This window comes from Megalobrama amblycephala, linkage group LG8 (assembly GCF_018812025.1).
Source record: "Megalobrama amblycephala isolate DHTTF-2021 linkage group LG8, ASM1881202v1, whole genome shotgun sequence".
Classification (NCBI taxonomy): Eukaryota; Metazoa; Chordata; class Actinopteri; order Cypriniformes; family Xenocyprididae; genus Megalobrama; species Megalobrama amblycephala.
In genome coordinates this window covers 14280582-14301085 of record NC_063051.1, presented here as the reverse complement: position 1 = coordinate 14301085, position 20504 = coordinate 14280582, and the positions used below count along the sequence as shown (strand labels likewise).

Genomic DNA, 20504 nt, shown 5'->3' with positions numbered 1-20504 from the left:
TCTGAATTATGTGTAAGGGGTGACGTCTTTTTATCTTACCTCTGCCTGACAGGCTCAGTGGAAAAAGGCTATAGTGTTGAGTGCTGGACTAATATCCCTGATAACTGAGGAGAATTACCAATTGCCTCTACTTTGACACTGTTTATACAGCACGCTCTTACAAAGAGTGTAAGAGAGCGAGCATTAATCTCCCTTACTTATTATGTTCAGTCTTTTCAGGAAGGGAAGAGAAGATTGCCCAAAATACTTCTGATAAAGTGTGTGAGTTAGTTTAACACATAAAGTTTGTTGAAGATCAGTTAACACAAATCTCATCCTAAAAACACTCATACCCAATAAACGGGGTGATATGCTGCTCTTTTTTCACAAACTTCAACAAAATGCATCTGGAAAAAAAAAAATGCATGGAAAAACACAATCTATGACAGCTAATTCAAGCACTAAACGAGTGAGGAAAAGTGAGTGAGTTTTCCTCACTGTTTTCCTAATATGTACAGTTAGGTGGTCATTGTTGCCAAATAAACCCTGACGAAGAGTCTTACAGTCCATATATGTATGTATGTATGTATGTATATGTAAATATGTATTGGTTTGATTGGAGTTGAAATAATGTGATTACGCGAGAAGAAAAATACCACAAAATGCTATAAGAGACATGAAACAAGCAAAATAGAGGAAACTAATACAATTTAAAAAAAGGAAAAACATGGCAGAACTATATTTTATATTATAATACATACATATATAGGGCTGGGAAGTGATTAAAATGTTTAATCTGATTGATGTGGCGATTATTTAATCGCAAATGTATCGTGCATCAAATTTGGCTGATAAATTATCCCTAAAAGAAGTCATTATTGTGTAAAACATAAAGTAGACATTTAAAAAAAAGTAGATTCAGAAATAAATATTTTATTTGATTCAACATAGAATTTATTACAAACTTTTGGACCATGAGTTTGAGTAAATGATGACTGAATTTTAATTTTGGGGTGAACTATATATTGATTTTTTTTTTAAAATTTTTTTTTTAATCAATATGGAAATATGAATTTGAAAGTAAAAATATGGTAAACTGATGTTTTATGAATCATTTTCTTGTAGAAGTTAATTTACTGAAGTTTTCACAATATGTGCACATTTATTATTAATGTGGGGGCCGACACGTCATGGAGGCACAATAGCGCTTTTATTTTGTTTTTCCTTTTTTATTCAAAATATTCACAAACTTGTTAACTATAGCCTATCATGAACTATAGGCGCTAAAGCACCCATGGAAAAACATGAGCTATTCTCCATTCATTTTATCCAATAAAAAACGATTGCAGCTTTCAGAAGCGACATTCTTTTCATTTTTATAGTTCACATGAGGCAGTTACTATGTCATTTTTTAACAACGCATGTCAAGTGCGCATCAATGTAATACATTAACGAGAGAGCGCATGAATGTAATGTGCAGCGCAAATCTCTCCACAAAACTTGTGCGCTCTCAAATATAGTGTCCTCATGCCTCTACTCTGGCTCAGATATTACTTGGGCGCACTCAGTTATGGACAGTTCGGCTGTGGGCACCAACCGAACCGTCAAAGCATGAAACCACGTTGGAAATTTGGCAGTGAACGTTCTGATCTTGTTATCACTGTTGTTGTACGCTTCAAAGGGTTCAAATCGATCGTCTTTCATATTTTTTGTCACCGTGATTTTTCCAAGTAAGACATGTTCCTGGATCAACATATTTTGTAAATCCTGGAACAACATTCCAGTCTAAAAATTAAGTCTTAACACCATTCCTACCCCTAAACCTAATCCTACCAATAACTTATCCTTAAAATCAGAGGGGAAAGATAGGTGAATAACATTGATGTAGAAGCACCTAACCCTGTTGTAAGCCTAAACTTGACAAACGGTAAACTTGTCCCTCAAATCTGATTGGTTGATTGGAATGTTGTTCCTGGATCAACATCTTTGTTGTCTACTTGGCAAAATTTTTATGGACATTCTAACTGCATTCTCTAGGCTATATCACGTAGTTAGATGTTGATGTTAGATGTTAATATTCATCATCAGTCAACTGTACGAAATGTCACTAGACCTGTGTAGGTCTAGGGGTGGGGCAAGTGCGATAAATACGTAAAAAAATTTAACACACACACACACACACACATATATATATATGATATTTGTTAGCAACTTTTTCCACCTGTTTCCATATGTGACCCGCTCTGGCGAAATGAGTCGGAAGTCGCAACGTTCTATTTTAAGATATGGGCCGATAATGTGGAAAAACAATGAAAAAAAATCGATTTTTTTTTTTAAGCTAATTTCAAAGAACAGACTTTCAAAAATAATCTCCCAAAGTTTCGTAGTCCAGATAATTGAGTAAAGGTATTTAAATGGCTATTAAATTTGACATGGTTTTACCGTTTCGACTGACAGGCACGCGATTGTTCCAGCCATCCTCCTGTCAGACTAGCGCTTCAGACAGTCCTTCAGACTGAAGTTTTCGTGAGGATTTATAGTTTATGGACTGTTTTGATTTCGGTAATTACATCTAGAAAGGTAAAAGCATTTATGGCATCTATAAAAGAGATATATGAAAGCGAAACGAAAGTCCAGTGAGGAGGACTGCGCGTTTAATTGGTATGTGTATACTGTAATACTGCATTTACAATGCTTATCAGTGGCGTGCACTTTGATCGTGAAAGAGGAAGTGCCCTTTGCGGTCGCATCGCGGTGCTCCCGTGTTCCCATTTCTCCCGATGTGAGCTCCAGTCCATTACAATTTAGAGCGGTTAAGGCCCGGCTATACTTCATTTCCCGCGAGCCTTTTAAAGAAACTCCTTTGGCCATGAATTAATTAATTAATTCAAATAAATACTTTAAAATAATTTGAGCTTCAGCCTGGTTTAATAGCATTTATATATATATAAAATGTCTTTGGTCAAATTAAGCTGTAAAATAAATAGTTTATCCCTTTAAATGCAATGGATATTGAAAGATATCAACAAAAAAAACGGGCAAAAAACTTTAAAAGCGATTTTCTCAGGTTTTCAACTGGAAAAAGGGGGCAGACGACCATAATTCAAATGGGTATATCTTTAAAACCATTCAAGGTATGACTTTGACTAGGATATCATTTTAAATCTTATTGTCTCATCTTTCCATTGATATTGGGTCACTGTGACTCATTTTGCTGGATCAGGTCACATATATTTGTTCCATGGCTACAAATAAAAAGTAAAAAAAAAAAAAAAAAAAAAAAGACGCTAGCAAATAACATCAAGCAAAGCAAAATCAAGATTCTAATACTCTCTTCTAAGAACATTCTTAACGCAGTAACACCACCAATTAGCTGCGCTTGAAAGCTATCACCTTACACTCTTTCCTTACGGCTGTACGTGTTTATCAACCTCTCTGAGAACTAAGCCAAACTAAAGAGGGGAAAGAGACAAAACGCATCTGGTTTGGCTTTCTCCTTAACCCAGTCAATCAGAAGTGTCATCTCACACCCTTATCTCTGCCCGGGGTTTATCGGCTAAGTGGATGTGTAGCTACAAGTGAGAATAGCTTGTTTTGTCGGCTTCACTGATGAGGGTTTTCATTCACTGCGAGTATTCTGCTTCACCAGCCTGGTTTGAAGTCTAGGTAATCTTTGATTCTGTTAAGACAAATGCTGTTCCATTCTGTGGTTAGGAAGTACCACCATAGGGATGAGCTTTTCCTCCCACCTCCAAAAGTTTCTGTAATCTTCTTCTGTCACACAGGGAAACATTTAAATTATGATCATGCTTTCAAGGCAGATGACACAACTAGATTAGTGAGTCTAAAAGCACTTCAAAGATACGTGGATGTATGCAGGCCGAACAAGGTGTGAGAGTGGGTGTCAGAGTATGAGCAAATGAGCAAATCTGAAGCAGAAGAAGGGGAGCAAAATGTGATCTGACAGTGAGTTGATTGTGGGGAACGACATAACGTACAGCCGCTTTGTATTTGCTCGCATTGAGAGGCAGCCACCCTGAATCCTGTGTGCCTTTAAAAGAGCAGGTGCGAGCAGAGCGTATGCTTTGTGTTTTCATATGGACAGGGTCGTATCACAACAATCACAATATCTATAATGAGGAAACCAGATGAGGTAGAGTACTGAAACAGCTTTCCACAGGTGCCCTATGTGAGTTGAGGTTGTTTTTTCATCACTGAGGGCAAGAGGAAACAGCGTGAGCCAAATACTACCAATAGCTTCACATGCATGTTGACAGTGCAATTTCCTTTCGGCTCTTTTAGGTGCATGATGCGGTGATGCAACAACAGTGTTTTCCAGCTGTTATGCTCATAAAAATTAAAATAAATAATTTATAATATATTAAAATAATAACCAAATTAAATTGATAATGTCTAAAACTATCATATTTTGTTTAATTCAAACTTTTAGCAGGATGCATTGACTCTTTGACTGTAGCAACTGCAACAAATTACGATCTAAGACAGCGCATGCTGCCCAATCCATATAAAACATCACTTCTTTTACCACAGATTGTTTTAAATCATGTTATGAAGGACGAAAGAATACAACTGAAAGGTTTTGGGGTGATGTCATTGTAATAACAGATTTTTCTCATTACTTTGGTAAAACATACTGTTGTGATTAGTTTTCTCAGTTTTATGTCGCTCCAATAGCAATATAAGGATTTTTTGTGCTTTCAAAAAGTAATAAAATGTGGTACAATTTTAATTTTTTTCAGGAAAAAAACAAAACAAAAAAAATTCTGTTTATCAATAAGTTCAGCAAGGCTGCATAGTGGATTGCATTTGCCTTGTTAGCAAAAGTGAATAATCCATAGCTGGAGGGTAGGAAGGATCGGTTTCCACTGGATCCAAACAAGCAGGCAGAATTAATACCAACAGTATGCCTGTTTGAAAGCAAACAAGCCGTGCATGGAGTAAGTTTGAAGAGGAGACACTTCTAGGACAGGCCAAATTATCATTCTTTATGTCCTGCAGGCATTTCGAAAAACCTATTCCAAGTATTAATGTTTTTGGCAGCAAGTGGAAAATCTGTGGAGATGAGCCAAGAGTATTTTTTAGGAGACATTGAGTGGAGTTTTTCCCCAAAAAATGTTAAGTCAATCTTTACTAAATACATAATATTGTACTCAAGTGAACAGAAAACATACTTACTTAGCATCAAAATCAGAATGAAAATCTGATTGTTCCTTAAACCAAAACTTGTTTTTAAGAAAGGAAATATAATGCCCTACACATATTGTCAAAATCAAGTTATGACCCAACTCAATATTTTACATTATTACTGTTTTCACTTTGTCTGAAGACCAAAAATGATAAGATTGTTATTATTTTATTCTGTTAATAGCTTGAATTTCTTGTAATAAAAACAAATGTGCATATAGTTTGCATGAATATTTTGTATGTCTCTCTATTTGGAACAATATTTATTATGAAAACACAATACAAATATATTTAATACATACAGTACAAAATCTAACTGAAAAAATGTTCCAGTTGCACTTTATTTTATAGTACAGTGTACAAAGTAATAAGTAATATAAGGTAATATAATAAAGTAATATAACAACATGAACTTAATATGGGTTAAGATTAGGTTTAGAGTTGGTACCTTATTATAAATACAAAGTACCCAGACGTAGAACAGCAATTTAAAATAAAGTGCTCTATTAAAAACTAATTAAAATAGTGTGTAGAAAGTTTTCAGTATCAATATAAAGTCAATATTTCCCAATAATACTCTAATAATTTTAAGGTTGGCTTTTATACATGGAAAATATAAAGCTGCCTTTATTTTAGGAGGGGGGGTCCCTGGCATCACAAAGTATTCAGCGTACTCAACTATAATCCTAGAAAACAAATTGTGAAAAATGATAGGCTATAAAATCACTTAAAAAAAAAAAAAAAAAACTTTAAAGACATTTTCCCCCCCATTCTAGTGTTGGTGTAGTTACTGCATTTGCTTTTGTCAGTTGTTATGCCCTCTCATCAAAATGCTTATTTTGTCTTGAAGTTTCCTAGCATCAGACCAAATAAACACTTTGTTGAAGTTGCTCGGAGAATGTGCATCAGCTATGCCTTGCCAACAGTTGTCTGCACTTGATCAGCCCAAAGCATTTTGGTAGGAGGGTTGGGATTTATTGTTGAATAATACATGAGGAGGAGCCACACCAATGTCTCACCCAGGCTTAATGAAAGAGAACATGTCTGCACACAAATCAGTCATGAATAAACATCAGACAGTAATTAAACTTGGTGGCAGCAACTTTATTCATTAGTAAACAAGCAGGAGCACAGCTTCCTGTGCATGGTGAGGATTGGGAATTGAATGGTAATTGGAGGCCTTGTCTGATATTGCTTGGCATCATTGGGAAAGAGCAGGCCTGGTCAGAGAGAAAGCTCAGAAACTGACCTCATTACCAGAAGTTAATTCCCTGGCACTTAATTTGCTGCAGTTGGTGACAACATAGCTGTCAAACTGCCTGTATCTCTACTACATAATGAATAGAAAACTTTAGTTCATTCCTTATTTTGACTTTTTTCCATTATTTTGATCTAATGACTTTTAAGCATGTGGAGTGGCTACAGGTGGTACTCAACAGAACTCTGAAAAATAACAAATATTTCAAATAATTTTCAATGCTTATGTTTTCAAGTTTCATATAGCTTTGTGTGTCTAAATCTCTTGGAATATAGCTTACATTGAAAATAATGTTAACCTGAAGATGTGCTTCATGTGATGCAGTAAAATTAAATCTAGCAAATCTAAATTAAATATATGGATTAAACTGAACAAAAGTGACAATAAAGACATTATGGATCCTGTTTTAACGATCCAAGTCTGAAGCGCATGGCGCAGGTGCACTTGGGGTGTGTCCAAATCCTCTTTTGCTAGTTTAACAACGGAATAAATGGTTGGCGTGCCAGGCGCATGGTCCAAAAGGGTTGTACCTAGTCTCTTAATGAGTCATAGGTGTGTTTTGGGCGTATAACGTGCAATAAACCTATCCGAGTCTCATCTCCCATTCCCTTTAAAAGCCAGTTGTGCTTGCATCATGGCGGATTCGCTATTTACACGGCGGAATTTGAAAGTGGAAAGACTGAACGCTTCTCCAGAGAGGGAATCCTTTTATTTTTTAATATATGGCACGCTTGCTATATAAACAATGTGGCACTGGATGTGAAAATGCTAAATGTATTGGGCTGAAACCAGCAAAAAACACTCATCTGCTGTCGCATTGCGCCGGGTGTATGATAGGGCCCTAAGAATGTTTTCATTTTTTTTGTTTTCAAGCATGAGGCTGTGTGCCCACCAAAGCATTTTTCCCAGCCGCTAGCATACTTTTCAAATCGTTTTCAATGGGAGCGCCGCGTTTTTTAAACACCAGGAGCGTAACGAGGCGCTGAGCGTCTTTTTTACTCTCAAGCACTGAGAGCTCACTGTTTTTTACAGTTCGCCTAGAGTTGAAGAATGTTCAACGCTGTGCTCATTAATGTCACTTTTTAGCCAGCCGTCCAATCAGAGTGGAGGAGGGGCGGGACAAATACAACACCAATCAACAACTGTCACAACATTCAGTCATCAACAAGCAGAGAACAGAACTAAACGGATGAGAAATTAATATCGCTGGTCTCCGAACATACATAGCAGGTACTCTACATTTTGTCGACATTTTTAGTCTGAAACAAATGATCTGCGAAATCAGTTACAAGTAACAATGCTGCAGATATTCTGTATCATAGCAACAAAGCATCTCAACTGAAAAAAATGGTGCGCTGCAGATGCGCTCTTAAGTGCTGACAACTAGGCGTTTTTAGCTAGCTGAAAATACTAGGCACTTGGTACTTAGATGCTTTGTTGCTATGATGATGCTTTGGTGGACACAGGGCCTTATGGTGTGTTGCTTACAATCCTTAAATTTGCACTCATAGTGAATAGAAACATTTTTTTGTGACTATCTGTATTTGGATTTTTTGATTTGATTGTACTTGGTTGTGATATCATAGAGGATATGCTTTTTAAACTTTAAACTTCTTCCTTTTTCTGCAGCCTGCAATTGTAACCTCCATGCAAGGCGCTGTCGTTTCAACATGGAGCTGTACAAACTCTCCGGGAGGAAAAGCGGAGGAGTCTGCCTAAACTGCCGGCACAATACGGCAGGTCGCCACTGCCACTACTGCAAAGAGGGCTACTACAGAGACATGTCTAAGCCCATCTCTCACAGAAAGGCCTGCAAAGGTATGAAGGGTATTGAATCTACACACCATGGGCACAAAGGGCGACTGGGTTTGGTCTTAAGGGCCCAAAGTCTGCAACTTATCACTTGACGCTTCGTAAGGAAAGCAGAAAATGCTAACGCTAATGCTAAGTGATTTTCTACACAAAGAAATTCACATAATACCACAAAGGAACCAATTAGATGAGCCGGTGACTGTTCTTAATGTGTTACCCCTCAAATGAGGGAGTCAGCAGGTCCGAAGGAAGAATTCTCACATTCCTGTGTTCCTCCACCCCCATGAGACTCTGTCAGCATGCAGCCCAAGGACAGGGATGTGGGTGGGGGAGGGGTGGAAGAGGAAGGTTACATCTTTCTGACATAGAGTTATTGGGATTCATTTGGGGGATGGTTTGACAGGACAAGCCAAACAAACAGAGCAGAGGTGTGAACTGATCCTTGTTACAGGTCAGATGAGTGAGAGGAACTGAGGTTAGGGGGAGGATGGACAAGAAGAGAAGAAACACAGGAGGGGAGGGAATAAGCAAGCAACTTTCCACAGGTGTGTAACTGGCTGGCGACAGCACAGTACGCTTACCTAGGAGCTGTCCAGAAGAAGAGAGAGAAAAAAGGCAGCATATTCTTGCCCAACTTTGCCGTGGGGCAAGACGACAGGAGCAAAAGCTTTGTGCAAACAAGCCTCCCGTCACACATTGGCATCTCCTCATAACAAGGTCCATTCTGCTGCTGTCCGTGACGGCTTAGGATCATTTACTTCCAGCTTTAGCCCTGGGTAAAATGTGCTGAAAGTTAAAGACTCTGTTTTCCCAAACAGATAAATAGGTAAATAAATAAAAGCATCCATCAATCTGACAATCAAGACGGTGGGGAATGTTTTTGCATCTTGTGAGAATGTTATACTTGAAAGCTGAACAGACGGTGTTTGTTTTCCCGCAATACCGTCGGCATGCATGAGTCTTCATTTACAACATCCACACAACAAAGCAATTAGCCTTATTCCTGCTGTCACATAGAGGCAATTGTGGTTGTTTTATTTAGATTTAAACTGATAGAGCTAGAAATGATTTTTTTTAGTTTGTATGTTTGAATTTGTAACTTTTAATACATTTTATTTTTGTGGCATATATATATTTTTTTTTATACATGACATTTGTGACCCAGGACCACAAAACCAGTCATAATTCGGATGGGTATATTTGTAGCAATAGCCAACAATACACTGTATGGGTCAAAATTATCGATTTTTCTTTTATGCCAAAAATCATTAGGATATTAAAGCTGCTGTCCATAAGATTTGCCTCTTAGTCGCCATCTCTGTTTGAAACCTGCAATTGCAGTTAAATGCGGAATTATTATCTTTGCATGCATTGTGCATCGGCACGGCTCCTCAGTGCTGATGAATCTAATGTTTGCTGTCAGTCACCATACCGGTGTGGATATTGTACTTTGGAATCACAGATTGTAGTCTTGAAGTATGACCAAAGTAGGAATTTTCACCGGAAAATGTCATCTGAACAAGTAAGTCTGCCACTTTTGTTCTGACCAACTGAGGGAAAAAGCATTAGACCTACAATAAATCGCGCTGCCAATGGTGATTAAATCTAAAGATCGCTTAGCTCATATTGCATCAAACTATGCAATATTGTTGTTATAATTTGTTCTCAAATTGTTAATGTTAACAACATCAGCATTGCGTGACTATGTGTATTTAGTGTGTATTAGCGTTACCTGTAGATTTCGATTTCTGTAGCCACTCCGCAGTCCAAAATCTTTTGCTTTTGACTACGGGTTAATCTCCAGTTGTTACTTATGATTGTCATTTGGATCTTTCTGGATTACAATCCACCATCAAAATGCTAAGTTTAATTATTGCAGCTGCTGTGAGAAAAGGCTATGAATGATCCACTACCTGCAGCATCCTATATGCATAGTCTAGCTGGGACTCCTTCCTTTTTGTTTACAGACGTGATGCAATGACGCAAAGATGAACTGCTGCATGCTTGAATTTCCTGCGGAAATCCACCAGTATCGATTTATTATAAAACATTATTACAAGCTTACCATTGTGAATCGGGCTAAGGTAAAGAGATAGTTTTGAACACTGGCTGGTTATGTACTTGCTCAAAAATTAATTTTGGATAATTTTTAACCAAAAAAAAAGTTACGGACTGCAGCTTTAAGTAAAGATCATGTTCCATAAGGATCTTTTGTAAATTTCCTATCATAAAAATATCAAACATTTATTTTTGTGAGTGGATGTGCGTTGCTAAGGACTTAATTTGGACAACTTTAAAGGTTTTTTTTGCACCCTCAGATTCCAGATTTTCAAATAGTTGTATCTCGGCCAAATATTGCCCTATCCTAACAAACTATACATCAATGGAAAGCTAATTTATTCAAACCATGTATAAATCTCAATTTAAAAAAAAAATGACCCTTACGGCTGGTTTTGTGGTCCAGGGTCATATTTAATAATTTTTGTGTATTTTGTAAGTTTTGTAGTTTTGTAAATATAATCTAAATTAAACTTTTTGTGGCATATCTGTTATATGCAGGCAGTTGAGGATGTAAAGAAGTTTTATTTATTTTTTTTTTTTTATTTTAACATAGAAGTGACATTTTTTTTGAACATATTATATTTAGATTTTTTTTAGAATTATATTTTGAAATTTAAGAAATTTAAGAAATTTAAGCAGTTGAACATTTTTTGTGGAGTATTTTATATATTAGTATTTGTAAACGGCATATTTTAAAATCATGACAGCATATTTTAAAATTATAACAGCATATTTCCGATTATGAAAAAAAAAAAACACCTTAAAATTTTCAGATTAAGACGAAATTCTGAAAATCTGATTTAGGCACAATTTTCATGAAAAAAAAATATGAATGTGAATGTGTGTTGTTTTTAGTTCTCAGACTCTCATTACACCTGATGAATATGAAAAAGATTAATGAGCATGTAATGATATTCTCTGCATGGAAAGACATTACAAAAATGCATAACCTAACCAACATATCCATTCTACCATACTCCAGACTGACATTTACCCCTCTCTGGGCTCTCGTTTGATTCTCCTGTCGACTTGGAATGCAAACAGACATTCATCATCCTGACTGTGTGTTTCGTTAACCCCCATGCTATGTGTCTTATTGAGGGAAGAGAACTTCTTTTTGTTTTCACTTCCTTTCTCCTGTGGACAAGACTTGATTCTTTCAGCATCCCATTACTCTCATTGGTGAGGTTTGCTCTGTTGGGATATGTTGGATGGTCAAATGATGCATTTAATTGTAGAATTTTGTACACACTTTCCTAATAGTGTGCAAATGGAAAAGATGAGTCTGAAAAAGTCTTGTTTTAAAGTTTTGAGATTGAAACTCCATCGCAGATTCATTAGAAGTGGTTCAGTCAAGTTTGGCATTAGATGATTTCATTTCTGGCGCAAGGATTCCATAATTAAAATCAAGGGTGAATAATCCTGCAGGTCTCTGATGACCCTGATCCTTTTTTTCCAAAGTTTTATTAAAATGATCTGCTTTGCTTGGAAAGTTAATGAACTCTTCTGTTTCCCTGAGATTTGAGACAGAGGCCATGGAGGATTTCCCAGGCACTTGGAATTAGGGTCAACAAACCAAATGGAATTCACTAATGGTTCAAGGAAAACTCTTAAAAAATAACACACTAAAAATAGCTGCAGTACTCTTTAGATTGTTACAGAATTATTAATAATAGTTGCAAAATATTTATGTTCTACTATGAAAGATGTAGTACTCTATGAAAAATTGGGGGCAAACAATTCTGGATTGAAAATTCATCATTGTGACCCACAGCCATGAGAACGTTTCGTAATGCAAATACTTCATTGTAAGGGAGATTTGCTGAAGATGGCAATTCTTCTGCACTTATTGATTTAATTGAAAAGAGAAAGTTCCCGGTGCTTTGTTCACCTGTATGTTTGCATGCTTTGACCTCTCTCTAAGCATTTCTCATTGCTTTCGTTCTTTCGCAGCAATCATCAACATTTGTTCTGTTTCTGGTCAGGTCATTAATCTTCAGGTTCAACTGCCTCATCAGACTTTTGTGCTGTTTTGAGTTAGGAACATTTATCAGCACTGCTATCAGCATCACATAAAGTGGTGCAGGGACGACGTCAAAACCCGGAAGACAGTGGCTCCCTCGAGATTTTCCTATGGAGTTTTTCAATTTATGAAGCTCTGTGGTATACACAACTTGACGATACTTAAACGTTTTGTTCTACAACGTAAACTGCACACACTAACACCTCAAACGTTCTTATCTATTTACCTATAAGGAACATACATTTTAAAATAAAAATAACAGCTTCAAAATTCATGTTTTGGATATGGTTGTGTCAACCTGTCCTCCAACCAATACGCCCATATAGGTCATTTGTCACTTCCCTGAAATACGACCCATAGGAGCATTTACTAATGTTGTGCCCCTATGGACAACAGGACACTTTCATTTTAATGCACTGTACACTTTTATCTGCGTCATATTTCGGGTTTCGCGTAGCTCAATTGGTAGAGCACTGAAATATACAACAATATGCAAGGTTTAGGTTTGCTAAATGGAAATAGGACAATTGGCGGGTAAGGGACCGTGTAAAAAGTCCACACACTGCATTTAAATGAACATGCATTTTGATCGTTAACGACGGTCATACGTCATGACGACAAACGTAACATAACGCTGTCATTATTTTTACACCAGCTAGAGGGCGCATGACTTTAAAATGTAAATATAGGTCATAATAAGGTGCTTGAAAAAATTTTCACAGTTGTGTGCAGTTTATGTTGAAAAAAAAAAAAAAAAAAAAAAAAAACATTATAAAACCTCATAGGAAAATCTCGAGGGAACCACTGGCAAATTAGTCTTCAGGGTTCTGAGGTCATTCCTGCACCACTCTACAGGCACACGCTCAATACTTTTCTTTTTTTTTTTTCTCACATTGTGTATTTCAATGTTTTACTTGTTTGGATACTTATGTCAGTTCCCTCTGGGTCTCTTACATTACGCACTCTTGAGGTCTTGAACACAGGAAAACGCTGGCACTTTTCAAATGAGAATGAGAACTCCTGTTAATCTGAGCTGACTACCTCAAATCGAATGTTGCTTCATTTTAAATAGTTCTGAAAACACATTTCATCATGATTTACAAAATCTGTAACTTAAACAAGGCATTTTGTTCGTTTTAATCCTGAAATTTGCCAGAGTTAGAGCCCCTAATGTAATTACAATCAAACACTGTCCAAGTTATACAGCTGTATTAAGTTACATCAAAACAGATGTACATAAAAAGGCATGTGTGGTAATTACAGAAAGGTGACAAATGATATGAAGCATGATATTTCTTTCCCGCCAAAGAAAACATTTTCACAAGCTAAATAAGCGATGTATTGCAAGTTAATGAAAATAGGTGTAAGTATGTTGTAATATAAAGCGCCTCACTCCCTTCACACTCATTAATTTAATGTGTTCACTTCGTATTTTCTCTTTTCTTTTGACAAGTCACTACATTCTTAATCAGAGTAGTGAAATAGTGACAATAGTATACTATAACAATTTACTTCAGGAAAAACACTTACAGTATGTGCTGCTCTTTTACTGAGCTTCAATTTAATTCAGGCTCCTGGCTTAGTGTTCAGTGCCTCCTACATAACTAATTTCCATAGACTTGATTAAATTTGTCATTTTGGAACACCTTGCAGCATCTTCAAATACAGATATTTGAGTCACACAGTTTTTGGGTATGGTTAAGAACAAATTAAGAAACAAATTAGAATAATTGTATATGAATACACACTGTAAAAAAATTATTTTCATGATGTTATAACATTTTTTCTTTTGTCAAATCAACAGATCATTAACGTAGTTCAGATAACATAATATTTTGAGTTTCTGTTGATTAAACTAATCGCCTTCATTGTATTAACTTAAATTTTTAATTTCAATGAACTCAACATTTTAAGGCAGCCAGGTAACTTACTTTTTTAAGTTAAACCGACAATTCTTTGTACAGTGTGTGTGTGTATATATATACACACACACGCAAAAGTCTTAGGCATGTTAGCATTTTCACCCCCCAAACATTTTTTTTAAGCCAGTTATTTATAAAATTTCAGTTTACATTTCCAAATATTTGTTTTGCAATTAATTGCTGTAATCCAGTGAGATTTTTGAATGCACAAGGAATCTGACAACTGCCGGTATGTTCCACACAGAGATCCGATTTCATCATCAGAGTCCATCTGGGATTACATGAAGATACAGAAACATCTGAGACAGTCTAAATCCAGAAGAACTGTGGCAACGTCCCCAAGATGCTTAACGAAACCTACCTGCAAAGCTACCTGATAAACCATGTGCAAGTGTACATAGGACAAAAGCTGTTTTAAACGCAAATGGTGGTCACACCAAATATTGATTTGATTTAGTTAATAGAAGTTAACTGATAAATAATATATATTTATGACAATATTTTTGAAAGCATCCTCACTTTACAGCATTTTACAGCCTAAACTTTTCATACTGTAGTTTTGGAGGAAGGTTTCTTCAAGCGTCTTGGAGATGTTGCCATAGTTCTTCTGGATATCTTCTCTTTAAGCGTAACCATGATAATAATAACAACATTATTACGGTCGCATTGTTAAACCCACAAACAATTGCGTAGAATCACCCTAGGTAAACTGAATGGAAACGTCACATTTATTTTATACTTTCTGTGAAGTGATATATCGCAATACACTTGTTCCACTAACATACCCTTTAAAATTCACGAAGAACAATGTGGAGAGTCTGTGTTAGGTTAGCGCTTCTAATGAAACTTCAGCCCTCTGATTTGTGGCTTCATCCTTCATAAACCACACTGTAAACACACAAAGTGAAGGCAGCTTTGCAAGGTGCATCTTGTTCCTCTCTTTGAGTTGTTTGCTCCATAAGTTTCCTTTACTCTGCTTAGGAAATATTTGCTTCATCATTTCTCCTGCCCACTGGAGTGAGCGACTCCTTTGAACTAGATTTGATTTGTTAAATGAGCCATTTTGTTTTAATACAGTAAACCACACTTAGATCATATAAGTGTGTGGTGCTCTGCAAACTGTCATCCACGCTGGACTATTGTCACCCCATTGGGTGGGCTGTTAATAGTTCATCCATTTTTGGCTAGCTTGGAATCTTGGTTCAGTATTATATAAAATGTTTGAGTTTATATGGATTGCTAACTCTTAGAACTAGCAAGCTACAGAGAATGACATCAGCCTCTGATGGGATCCCAGGCAGAAAGACGTTAGTCAATGTGTGGTTGCCATGGGTTTATATACAAATAGACAAAATAAAAGGCAAATTTTCTCCCCATCCTCATTAGGGTTCTGGGAAAAGCTAAGAAAAGTTAGTATTGAGTACGCTAGTAGAGATTATGTTTGCAGTGAGAGCTGTGTGGTGTTTGCGGTCACACTATTACGCCTTCCATTTTGACGTGTCTTGCATTGTCACAAAACATTGCTATTATTAACCACAAATAACCTCTTCTGTTGGGGATTTGAAAATATTGTTTTACATTACCTCATTTTTCGCGTTAGATAAAAAAAAAAAAAAAAAAAAAAAACTACTTCCTTTGTGGCTGGCTTCAATTAGATGAGAATGTAGTACATAAAAATGACAAGTTTGGCAAAAACATTGTTGACAAAAAGCAGTTGTTTTCTTGGAGTGACATCCATAATTTCATTAAATTATTTTCCTAATGTAAAAAAAGAGACTCTAAACATGAACTTAAGCAACAACAGACACTCAAAAGATATCAGAAAAACACTCAGTGGTGCTTAGAGTGAAGCTGCTCACATTTTTCTCTTCCTTTTATTAGCTTCAGACATTTTTTTGTGGGCCAGCAGAAATTGTAATCACTACAATACTGAGCCTGGGCTGAGCTGGCTCAACTCCAACAACACACAAATTACCCCATCGACTCTCAACATGATGTTTTTAATGGAGGAGAGGAGCTCAGACTTCAAACAGCAGCTTTATGGTAAACTATTGGCAGGGATCTAAACTTCTCACATTGTGCAATCTGCTCTAGTAATGCTGCCGCGTGCGGATCTCTTTCAAATGGATTGAATGCTTTTATTTAGCACTCAGTGTTTGGCCTTTAGTTGTTTTCTTCAGTGGAATACAGAAAGTATAAATGTAAATGTATATAATGCTCCAAACAACGCTTCAAACATTAAATTTACTCATGATATACTTTGTCTTGTGAAGCCATGTAATAGGTTTGGAAAAGTGGAAAAAAGAAAAAGTAGAGTGACCAGGATATTCCTCCAAAATTCACCTTTTGTTTTCCACAGAAGAAAGCAAGTCACAAAGGTTTGGAATTACGTGAGGGTGGATACTTAAAGGTGCCCTAGAATTAATAATTGAATTTATCTTGGCATAGTTAAATAACAAGAGTTCAGTACATGGAAATGACATACAGTAAATCTCAAATACTGTTGTTTCCTCCTTCTTATATAAATCTCATTTGTTTAAAAGACCTCCGACGAACAGGCGAATCTCAACATAACACCGACTGTTACGTAACAGTTGGGGTGTACGCCCCCAATATTTGCATATGCCAGCTCATGTTCAAGCATTAGACAAGGGCAGAACGTCTGGATGTGCACAGCTGAATCATCAGACTAGGTAAGCAAGCAAGGACAACAGCGAAAAATGGCAGATGGAGCAATAATAACTGACATGATCCATGATATCATGATATTTTTAGTGATATTTGTAAATTGTCTTTCTAAATGTTTCGTTAGCATGTTGCTAATGTACTGTTAAATGTTAAAGTTACCATCGTTTCTTACTGTATTCACGGAGACAAGACTGTCGTTATTTTCATTTTTAAACACTTGCAGTCTGTATAATTCATAAACACATCTTCATTCTATATAAATCTCTCCAACAGTGTGTAATGTTAGCTTTAGCCACGGAGCACTATCAAACTCATTCAGAATCAAATGTAAACATCCAAATAAATACCATACTTACGCGATTAGACATGCTGCATGACGAACACTTTGTAAAGAACAATTTTGAGGGTTCTATTAGCTGTGTGAACTTTGTTTATGCTGTTAAAGGCAAGCGCGAGCTCCGTGGGCAGGGAGCGTGAGCATTTAAAGGGGCCGCAGCCTAAATCGGCTCATATTTAATGATGCCCCAAAATAGGCAGTTAAAAAAATGAATTAAAACTTCACAGACACATTCAGGGGACACCTTAGACTTATATTACATCTTTTAAAAAGACGCTCTATGGCACCTTTAAAGGAAATCAGAGAAAAAAAATAAAAAATAAAAATTTCATTCAGACTTAAATAGCAATAAACTCTTAACTTGGTACTTCCGGACGAGGGATATGGCAGTATTGCAAGTGAGTGGATGAGGAGAGGAAAAAGTAGACACATATCTACTCCAGGAATCTGGTGTAGCACCACCACTTCACTTTAAGTGGACAACCACTTAAACACTCTCCAGACAGGTTGTTATCAGGCAGCAGAAGCCAAAATGTTTGAGAGACATATACCTGCACTACATGTGTTTTACGTTGATTTACTGATCGACTCAGACTATCTGATTTAGACATTTGTCAGGCATTTTCTCCTTCTCTCTGAATCCTTCTTTCTGAAGTACCATTGGTCTAAACTGATAGAGATGTACAGACAAGACAAACCTGCATTACCTTCTTTGTTCTGTACAGCAAAAAAAAAAAAAAAAAAAAAAAAAAAAAAAGGTATTTTCCATACAATGACAATACAATATTTGTCATTATTTACTGATAATTTCCCTCTTCACTGGGCTGTTAAAGGAATATTCTGAGTTAAGCTCACTCTAATACATTTGTCGTATTATGTTGATTACAACATAAAATAATTCTGGGTCATCACTCCTTTTCTTTAAAACAAAGCAAAAAATAAAGGTATTGTGAGGTACATGTGATGGAAGTGAATGGGACTATTTTTTGAAGGTTTTAAAGCAGAAATGTGAAGCTTATAATTTTATAAAAGTACTTACATTAATACTTTTGTTTATATGTTTGTATTATTTGAGCTGTAAAGCTGTTTAAATCATATTTATTACAGTCATTTTAGGGTTTTAGGGTTTATGGCATTGCATTATCATGGCATCAAAAAATGGTTAAAGAGTTAGTTCACCCAAAAATGAAAATAATGTAATTTATTACTCACCCTCATGTCGTTCTACACCTGTAAGGCCTTCATTCATCTTCGGAACACAAATTAAGATATTTTTGATTAAATCCGATGGCTCAGTGAGGCCTGCATTCAAAGCAATGACATTTCCTCTCTCAGGATCAATTAAGGTACTAAAAACATATTTAAACAATTCATGTTCAATCAATTTGCAAAGCTCCGAAGCAGTGTTTTGAAAGGTAGAACTACTGAACTCGCATGAATTCTTTAAATATGTTTTTAGTACCTTAATAGATCTTGAGAGAGGAAATGTCATTGCTGTGAATGCAGGCCTCACTGAGCCATCGGATTTAATCAAAAATATCTTAATTTGTGTTCCGAAGATGAATGAAGGCCTTATGGCTGTAGAACGACATGAGGGTGAGTAATAAATGACATTATTTTCATTTTTGGGTGAACTAACCCTTTAACAATCATTTTTGTCCCATTAAAATCCATTTAGAATACATATTGATTACAACTTGTGCTTATACTATTGAAACTGTATTTTAAAGTTTACAGATTGGCCCCATTCGTTGTAAGTGCCTTAATGCAAACTTTTTTTTTTTTATTTAGAAATTGAGGCAGAAGTGGCAAATTTTTGTGGTAATCATATATATATATATATATATATATATATATATATATATATATATATATATAAACACATTTGATTAAACATAACTTTTACTGACCTTAGTATATTGCTTGAGAACTGAGGCAACAAGTTCAATGAGCCACGAGTAAAGGCCCTCAATATTGCAGCAGAAACCTCAGTATTTAGTGCGTTTAAGACTCTACTCTAGAACTGGTAATTAAGAGCTCCCATTTAAAGTTATCCATTTCCACAAAGAAAGAAAAAAAAAAAACATTCTGAAATTCACTTGTGTCACATTTCAGGCTGTGAAGCTGTTTCATTTAGTAAGGATTAGTCAGCTAAGCTGTTTATTGAGTCTTTAAGGTGTTTTACAGCACATTTGTCACAAGAGACAAAGTGTGGCTACTTTCTACATAATGACAACTCCAAAGGACAAGACATAAACTTGGCTTTGATGACAAGAGAGTGACAAGTGACAAGAGACAGACATGCAGGGAGTGACTGTCTCTGCAGTTCCAGCCTTGGGACTGGAACTTTACTTCACTGCTCTTAATAAAGACTTAAAAAAAAATAAAGTTTAAGCACAACTCTCTGTGCTTCATTACAGTATCACCTCTACAGTGCTGGTGGGGGAAATATTGAGTAAACGGCACTGGGATTTTTTCAAAATAACTTTAATGTAACTACCCATGGTGGGAATTTAAGAAAATGGACTTGAAAGGAGTTTTGACACAAAGGCAATACAATCAGTTCACATGGTTTCAGAAGTGGAGAGAGACGCAGAGCCATATGTTAGAGAAAGACCTCCCAAGAGGAAGGAAATGTGACAGACATTATTGGCATAAGCACATGTTTCATTTTTCATGTTCTGAATGAAGGAAAAGAAAGCACATGTTGTAGAAGCATATTTGAAGAGAATGTTTTTATAAGATATTTTTGCCAATTTGAATATTTATTGTTATACAGTAGTCCCAAAATGTGTTTGGACATTTAAAAAAAAATTAAAAATGTATACATATTTTTTCATGATATAACAAAGTGGCATTTATTGTAAAGAAATATAGCAGAGACTTTTCAAATAAAATAGCCCAGTTTATTGGGTTTCACATGATAAAAAAAAGTATATATTGTGTATAAGTTCTGTGCAATCTGTGTGAACTTGATAAAAATCTTCTGGACTACTATTTTGGAAAGGAAATCTGAACTGTTGTGCAATTATGTAATATGTGTGGATGAAGATCGTTACTCCTGTCTCGTGTGTTTCTTTGCTTAATAACTCCTGCAGACACCACACATTGGCATGAGGATTAGGCTTTTTTTTCCCCCACTATCCTTGGAAAAAGGAGAGCCATCATGAAGATGGCTGTAGCTAATGTGCCTTTTTCCCAAGTTTTTTCCTGCCTTGC

The 20504-nt window shown here is 36.0% G+C and overlaps 1 protein-coding gene across 2 annotated transcripts in view; it reads left to right on the top strand.

The window, feature by feature from the left end:
• Nucleotides 1-20504, top strand: part of ntn1a (netrin 1a) — an 83253-nt gene that overhangs the window by 42094 nt on the left and 20655 nt on the right. For both annotated transcript variants that reach the window (XM_048199560.1, XM_048199559.1), the window contains exon 2: nucleotides 8072-8260. In XM_048199560.1, the coding sequence (XP_048055517.1) occupies nucleotides 8072-8260 (189 nt within the window). The remainder of the gene's footprint in view (nucleotides 1-8071; nucleotides 8261-20504) is intronic.